The 7,726-nt window shown below is 62.3% G+C and overlaps 1 protein-coding gene across 1 annotated transcript in view; it reads left to right on the top strand.

Moving 5' to 3' along the window:
• Positions 1–6,929, top strand: part of PIWIL2 (piwi like RNA-mediated gene silencing 2) — an 8,806-nt gene extending 1,877 nt beyond the window's left edge. The window contains exons 2-19 of the mRNA XM_009286175.1: positions 252–362; positions 659–776; positions 923–1,047; positions 1,171–1,251; positions 1,597–1,710; positions 1,937–2,125; positions 2,261–2,345; positions 2,493–2,579; positions 2,740–2,880; positions 2,986–3,099; positions 3,484–3,672; positions 3,820–3,921; positions 4,013–4,132; positions 4,366–4,454; positions 4,822–4,927; positions 5,677–5,930; positions 6,033–6,140; positions 6,773–6,929. Of these exons, the coding sequence (XP_009284450.1) occupies positions 252–362; positions 659–776; positions 923–1,047; positions 1,171–1,251; positions 1,597–1,710; positions 1,937–2,125; positions 2,261–2,345; positions 2,493–2,579; positions 2,740–2,880; positions 2,986–3,099; positions 3,484–3,672; positions 3,820–3,921; positions 4,013–4,132; positions 4,366–4,454; positions 4,822–4,927; positions 5,677–5,930; positions 6,033–6,140; positions 6,773–6,929 (2,290 nt within the window). The remainder of the gene's footprint in view (positions 1–251; positions 363–658; positions 777–922; positions 1,048–1,170; positions 1,252–1,596; positions 1,711–1,936; positions 2,126–2,260; positions 2,346–2,492; positions 2,580–2,739; positions 2,881–2,985; positions 3,100–3,483; positions 3,673–3,819; positions 3,922–4,012; positions 4,133–4,365; positions 4,455–4,821; positions 4,928–5,676; positions 5,931–6,032; positions 6,141–6,772) is intronic.
• The last annotated feature ends 797 nt before the right edge of the window (positions 6,930–7,726 follow it).

Here is a 7,726-nt window from a genome sequence, read left to right as displayed (position 1 = left end):
GACCACACGGCCCGGCGCTCCCGGGAGAGACGCCGCCGTGCCGTCCCGTGGGAAGACCTGCACCGCTGCTGCGCCCACCCTGCACCCACCGGGACCCCGGCCCTCCCTGCCGCCCGCACCTGCCCCAGGGACCCCCCCAGCTGCCGGCAGACCGTAAGTGAAGCATTGGTGAGCCCCAGCACTGCGTTTTGGGGTCCGAGCGCCGTCGGGGGTTGCTGCTGCCCACCCTGCCTCTGCCCTATCTCTCCTAGGGCACCGGGGACGAAGCCGGCGGTGAAGGGAACCGCCTTAGCCGTGGGGCTGAACTCAGTTAAAATTCACTGCCAGAACGAAGCCGTCTACCAGTACCATGTTACCTTCAGGTATCGATGTGGGCACGGGGGGCCGGGCTCCCCCGCAGCCCCTTGAAGGGTGGGCGCCCCTGGGCAGAGCCCTCCGTGTCTCTCCCTCCGTCCTGGTAGCCACTAGATGGAGCGGCCGGCGTGGCCACGGCGCCTGCGGGCAGAGCTGCTGCAGGGCAGCGAAGCAAATGAGCTCCGGCTTTTCCCCCTCGCGGGGTTTTTGGGGTCCTGAGCAGGGTCTCGTGGGGAGGCAGAGGAGGGTTAAAGGACCGAGGACTTGCCAGCGGCGGCAGGCGATGCATCCCTGTCTCCGGCAGCCCCGAGGTGGAGTGCAGGAGCACACGCTTTGCCATGCTGAAGGAGCACCGGGCGGTGACGGGGGACGTGACCGCGTTCGATGGCTCCATCCTCTACCTGCCCATCCTGCTCCCCCAGGTAAGGGGCGATGTGATCCGCACCAGGGTGAGGTTGTTCCAGCCAGTTTGGGGGCGCAGGGATGCCCCCCCCGCGGGTCTCCAGTCAATGTGCTGGGTAGGAGAGCATCCCTCCTGCCCCGGGTAACGCGCCGTCTCGCCCCGCAGCCGGTCAGTCTGAAGGCTCAGAGGAGGAGCAACTGGGAGGAGATCACCATCACCATCCAGATCACCAAGGTCCTCGAGCCCAGCTCGGATCTCTGCATCCCCTTTTACAACGTGGTTTTCCGGAGGTGAGGGACGGCGGAGACCCTCCCCGAGCTCTGGGGAGGAGACCCTCCTCCTCCACCGCCGCCTCCTCCTCCTCCTCCTCCCTCCGAGCCTGAGCCCATCCTGCTTTTATTTTTCTTTCCTAGGGTGATGAGAATCTTAGATATGAAGCTTGTTGGGAGAAATTTCTTTGAACCTGCCCAGGCCACCATATTACAGCATTACAGGTGGGTGCTGGACACGGTTTCCTCCTGCTGCTGCCCAAGCGCGTGAGTGCGGGATGGGGACGTCCCTGTCCCCCCCGGCAGTAGCGCGAGGCTGGAAATTGGGAAGTCTTTGCCAGGTCAGTTCTCTTGGCCAGCTCTGGTTAGCCTGACCTCAGAGCGCCTGTTTTTTGCAGTGCAATTCAGGGGTTATTAGCTGAAAGCTGGCAGCCAGCTGGGAAATAAATCCCCGTGTGTTTTGAGCGCTCCTTGGTGAGCGGGACGGCTGCCCGGCTCCTCTGGCAGCGCCGTGCAGGCGGCTCCGGTTTTAACCCAAGCACCGCTGGGCATCTTCTCCTCCGGGCACAGGCTGCAGATTTGGCCGGGATACTCTGTCAGCATCCGGAAGAAGGACGGCGGCCTCTTCCTCTTGGTCGACGCCATCCACAAAGTCATCCGCAGCGACTCCGTCCTGAATTTCATGTGAGAGAAGGGAAAAAGCCTGGAGGAGCCCTGCAGGGCGTTAGGGGTGGGGGTGGTTCTCCAGCAGTCGCGTGCCTGGGGCTGGCTCTTGGCGAGGGCAGTGCCAACCGTGATCGCTGGGCCCGCGGCCGCCGGTGCCGTTCGGCAAAAGGCATTTTATTTTTGGGGTAGCGCGGGCAGGGAGCATCACCGTGAGCCTCTCCTCCTCCCTCTCTCCCCGCCGCAGGCACACCATCTACAAGCAAAGCCTCAGCAGCTTCCAGGACGAGTGCACCAAGCAGCTGGTGGGCAACGTGGTCATCACCCGCTACAACAACCGCACCTACCGCATCGACGACATCGACTGGAACAAGACCCCGAGGGACAGTTTCACCCTGGCCAGCGGCGAGGAGATCACCTTCGTGGACTACTACAGGTAGGAACCTGCTGGAGCATCCCTTGGGATGAACGTCTGTCCGTGGGGAAGGGCTTGATGCCTGGCTCTGGCCCGAGGTGGGTGAGCAGGAGCAGGAACATCTCGCCTGATGCCATCTCCCTGCCGTTTTTCCAGCAAAGCCTACGGGATCACCATCAGGGAGCTGGACCAGCCGTTGCTCGTCCACAGGCCCAGGGAAAAACAGACGCCGGAGGGGAAGGTGAGCCAGGCACGGAGGCGTGGGATGGGGAAATTGAGACCCACGGTCTTTTCTTGGCTCCTGCAGCCCTTGTCCTGCCCGTCGCTGGGAGGGCAGGGGCTTGCAGCCCCCTCGGGGTGCTGACGGTGCCTGTCCCCCTCCCTGCAGCGTCGGCTGGACATGGTGCTGCTCGTGCCGGAGCTCACCTTCATGACCGGGGTCCCCGAGATAAGGAAGGACAGTCGAATGGTGAAGGTCAGAGCATGTTTGCATCTGATGGTCCCTGCTCACCCGAGCCGGCGTTGCCCGGTTTGGAGAGCTGAGCCCTGACCAGCCGCTGCTGGGGGAAGCTCAGAGCCCCCCATCACACCCGGGGGTTCCCCAACCCGCCTCCTCCCGTGCCCGCCCGCTGCAGGACGTGATGCGGGAGATGCTGCAGAGCCCCAGGCAGCACTACATGCGTCTCACCAGCCTCCTGCGCAGGATCAAGGACAGCCCGGAGGCCTCGGGGGAGCTGATGCGCTGGGGGCTCAGCGTGGACCCAGACATCCACAGGGTAAGGGCGGCGGGGGGCCAGGCTCCAAGCTCCCCGCCCCAGGAACGGAGGCCATGGCTGCACTGCGGCGGCGCTGGAGCTGCCATGGGTTTCTGCTCCGTTTAGACCCAGGGCCGAGTCCTGCCCGCGGAGAGGATCAACCTGCGGCACAGCTCCTTCGTCCCCACCGAGGACCTGAGCTGGAACAAGGAGGTCACGCGAGAAGCCTCCATCTCGGCGGTGAGCCCACGGCTCGGCCCTTGCAACAGCATCCCCTTGTTTGAAAACTGGGATGGGTTTTCTTAGTGCTGGCATCCCGTCTGTCCTGCTCCCGTCTGAGCTTGTTGGAGCTAAAACCCTTCCCTTATTTATATTGGCTTTATGCTTCAGCCTGTTTTTCCTAAGGAGGTTAGAGGTACGTGGCTGCAGCGGCTGCTTTCCCACCTCCTCTTGGAGTGGCTAAAGGCTTTCAGACTGCAGGAATCAGATGTCGTCGTGTGCCCTTTAGGTTCCTCTTGGGCCGCTTTCCCTCTCCCAAATTTCCCTCTGTGCTGCGAGGCTGGGGAGCTGCGTGGTTCGGCAGCCACGGCCCCGAGGCAAGGGCTGTCCTTGCCTCTCTCCTAGATCGCCATGAATTACTGGCTGCTGGTTTACCCGAAGCGCCTGCAGGACCTGGCGAAGGATCTGGTGGCCGCCATGGAGAGCGTCTGCGGCCCCATCGGCATGCACGTCAGCCGTCCCGCCTTGGTGGAGCTGCAGGACGACCGCATCGAGACCTACGCCAAGACCATTCGAAGCGTTTTGGGTAGTGAGGTGAGGAGGGGGGCTCGGGGGGATAGCGCAGGTTAGCACGAAGTTAATGTGTCTGCTGGGGAGGGCTGTGCAGCCGGTGGGTCTTCTCGGATCCCTGTGCATCCGATGCTCGTGCGTCGCCCTCCCCTCTGCTGTGCTTCCCCGTAGGACAAGGTGCAGCTGCTCCTGTGCATAATCTCCAGCAGCCGGGAGGACTTGTACGGGGTCATCAAGAAGCTGTGCTGCGTGCAGTCCCCGGTGCCCTCCCAGGTAGGCGAGGGGCTGGCGGAAGGGGACCACCGGCGCGGGGAAGCCGTGGGCACCTCCAGCCTCGCTTTTCCCTGGTTTTCCCCCCTTGCAGGTCATCAATGCGCAGACCCTCATGGGCCAGTCGGGAAAGATGAGGAGCGTGGTCCAGAAAGTCCTGCTGCAAATGAACTGCAAGCTGGGCGGCGAGCTCTGGGGGGTGGACATCCCCCTGGTAAGGCGGGCAAAACCATTCGGCGCATGCGTGCCATGAGTGGGCGAGCTCCAGGGCGTAAACCGTCGTGGTCACGGGCTTCCCTCTGGGGGTGCGGATGAACCATCTGCAGAATTGGGGTTGGCATCTCCGTTTTGTCCGTGCGACGTCCCTCGCGGCTGGAGGGATCCAGGAAGGGCAGCCCGGAGGCGTCTGACTTATCCCTAACTCCCACCTGCCTTTTCCTCCCCCAGAAACAGCTGATGGTCATCGGCATGGACGTCTACCACGGCCGCAGCAAAGGGATGCGCTCCGTCATCGGCTTCGTGGCCAGCATGAATCAGTACGTGGTGCCCCGGGAGGGAAGGCTTTCCTCCCGCTCCGCCCTGGGGATGCGGGGAGGCTGGGTGGGGGGGGGGGTCCCACACCAGCATCGTCGCTGCCTCCGCTTTGCCGGGAAAGGGACGAAGCTGATGCCTTCCCCGACTGCTGCGCTCAGCAAGGTCTCCGCCAGCGTGTTTATGTTGGGCGTTGCTGGCCGCCGGCGCAGGCAGCGGCGGCCTTTGGCGCACCCTTGGCACCGTATCGCTGGAAAAAGGCGTCGCGAGCGCCGAGCCGCCGCGCCGAGCCGGGGTCGGTTTGCACAAGGGCTCGGTGGACTTTGGCTGGCGAGGGCCGGTGCCTGATGCTCATTCCCCCTCCGTCCCCAGCGTCCTCACCAAGTGGTACTCCAGGGTGGTCTTCCAGATGCCCCACCAGGAGATCGCCGACAGCCTGCGGCTCTGCCTGGCCGATGCCCTCCAGCACTTCCACGAGGTGAGGCCAAACCCCCAGCCCGGCGCTATCAAAAAAGCCCTCCCATGGTTTAACGTCTCCTCCAAGCAAGGGAAAAACACCCCAAACCTGTCGTCCCGAGTGCATGCGAGCGAGCAAACATCCTCGGCAGCCTTTGGACTGGATGCGGTGCCCGCAGCCACGCACGCCCCAGGAGGCTCGCCCTTATCTCGGGAACGTGCGAACCTGCCTCGAGGATTAGTTTGCACTGGGGGAAGTGCCACGTCATGCCTCTGCTCGTATTAGCGTCGAAATGCTGAGCCCTGTCCTCTCGTCCCACATCCCCAGCATGAGAAAAGCAGCGTGTGATGGGGCAGGGGCCAGGGCCCCTCGGCAGCAGGGACCCGCTCTTGGGATTTTCCCGTCCCTCTGCGGGCGCTGGAGAAACACCCCTGAAAACAGGAAGTTTGGTGGTCACCGAACGCTCGCCTGCGGGCAGGATTAGTGCGAGCGCTGCTCCTCCCTGCCCTGCCAGCCCTTCTGAAACCTGCTTTGAAACGCGTTTGCTGGGGCCGAGTATAGTTAGGGGCTTTCTGCGAAGCTGGAGGGCGATGGGTTGAATTCGCAGGCTGCGAGCCCGCTGAATTGTCGGCCCTGGAGACCCGGTGGGCATCTGGCGCCCAGGTTTTTGCCAGGGCCTGCGTCTCCCCCTGCCAGCCAGTCCTGGGCATGGGTGGTGGGGGCCGGGGGAGGGGGGAAAGGGCGACCTCTTCCAATTTCTGCTTCCCCAGATGAACCACTGCTTGCCCAAGAAGATAGTCGTGTACAGGGACGGTGTGTCCGACAGCCAGCTCGACACCGTGCTCAAGTACGAGATCCCGCAGATGCAGAAGTGCTTCGACACCTTTGAGAACTACCAGCCCAGCATGGTGGTCATGGTGGTGCAGAAACAAATCAGCACCAACTTCTACACCGTCACAGCGGAGCAATTCGCGTCCCCTCCTCCGGGAACGGTCATCGACCACACGGTCACCAGCTCGGACTGGTGAGTGGCAGTGGCAGCAACGCCGGCTGCTTTCAGGAGAGCTGCAAAAAAAAAACCCCAAACAAACCAAAACCCCAAACCTTGCCCTTCCCTCCGTCTCAGGCAGGATTTCTTTTTGTTGGCCCATCGCTCTCGCCAGGGCTGCAGCATCCCCACGCGCTACGTCTGCGTGCTGAACACGGCCAACCTCAGCTGCGAGCACCTCCAGAGGTAAGGGCAGGCTTTCCACAGCCCCCCCGCCGGCATCCTGCAGCGTGGGGACCCACGTCCGACACACACACACCCCCCCACACACACCCCTCCCAAATCTGGGGTTTGTTTTGCAAAACAGACCCCTGGAGCTAGCGGGGAGGGCAGCAGGTACCTGCGCAGGCACTGGGCTGAGTCTGTTCTTCGTACTGGGTTAGCTGGGAGGACTCGACAGCGGATGGGGGAGAGGAGGCGGATTGCGTCCGCCTTGCCTCCTCTCCGGGCAAGAGCTGATCGCAAGGCTGATAAAGGAAAACCTGTGTCACCCAGCGCTGGCCTGGGTGGCCCCGCAGGAGAGCTGCTGCGGGGTCAAACACGGCTCAGATAGTGGCCGATTGCATTAATTACCCGGGTACTATCGGTTCCCGGGCAGAGCCTGACCTTTAGCTGGTGCAATCGGGAAGAAAACACCCCTGGGAGGGGGTTTGGCCTTCCAGCCTTCACAGCTCTCTGCTGCTGGAGCTGGCGGAGCCGGCGCCGACCTGCCGAAGCGCAGCGCTGCCTTAGGGAGCAGGATCCGGCCCCGAAGCGTCGATCCGGCGAGCGCCGGGATGCCGGGGAGCGCTAACGCCCTCTCCTCTCCCCCTCCCCAGGTTGACTTTCAAGCTCTGTCACCTGTACTGGAACTGGCCGGGCACCGTCCGGGTCCCTGCCCCGTGCAAGTACGCGCACAAGCTGGCCTTCCTCTCGGGGCAGGTCTTGCACCACGAGCCCAGCGCCCAGCTCCGCGACAAGCTCTTCTTCTTATAGCCGGCGTGCCGGCAACAGGGGGAGAAAGGGCTCGCTTCGGGGTTCGGCTCCCCCGGCTGCTGCCGTTAAGTCTCCCTCAAGAGGGACTTTCTTTCCTTACGTATGGTTTGGGGTTTTTTTTTGTTTTTAATTTATTTCCCCACGTGGTTTCTTGGGTTCATTTTTATCGTTGTTTTTAAAAGGATGCTCGGAAGCGCTCCAGGGCGGCAGCAGGGCCCTGGAGCCGCGGGCTCCCGGGATTCATCTCCATGGGAATGACCCTGGAACAAAAGCCCGCTGCTGTGGGGCTGCCAGCCTCTGCCCGCTGGTTTCCAGCCCTCCCAGCAAAGGGGTTTGAATAAATGAGCCCCAAAGGCGATGCTGCTCCCGCAGCGCAGGCTGCAGCTCGCCCCTGCCCGTCCCCCTGCCCCGTGCAGGTGCTGGATGCAAAACCCAAAGATTTCTGGTATTTCCCCCCCCCCCAATCTCTTGCGCTGCCATCCAGACAGCTGTCGGGTTGAAATTTTACTTCGCTTTTTTTGACCTCCTGTTTAACAAACCCCGTTCCAGTTTGGCTGGTTGTCACGTCCTTAAAACGTCGCTGGTTTTCCAAGGAGAAGCCTTTATTTTTTTATTTTTTTATTTAAATTCTGTCGGGCTGATAGGAGAGCAGGTCCATATCCCAAGGGAAAAGTCTGTGTTTGAGTTTTCAGCTATTTCAGGTGTTTCTTTGCCGTTGTCAGGAGACGTTGGAGACCTTTGAGTTTGAAGCTGTCGGGGGGCTGCCGAGGGGCTGCGAGAGCATCCCCAAAATAACC

Source organism: Aptenodytes forsteri, unplaced genomic scaffold, assembly GCF_000699145.1.
Source record: "Aptenodytes forsteri isolate BGI_AS27 unplaced genomic scaffold, ASM69914v1 Scaffold168, whole genome shotgun sequence".
Classification (NCBI taxonomy): Eukaryota; Metazoa; Chordata; class Aves; order Sphenisciformes; family Spheniscidae; genus Aptenodytes; species Aptenodytes forsteri.
The sequence above is the reverse complement of the archived record's forward strand: the minus strand, read 5'-3'. Positions and strand labels throughout refer to the sequence as shown.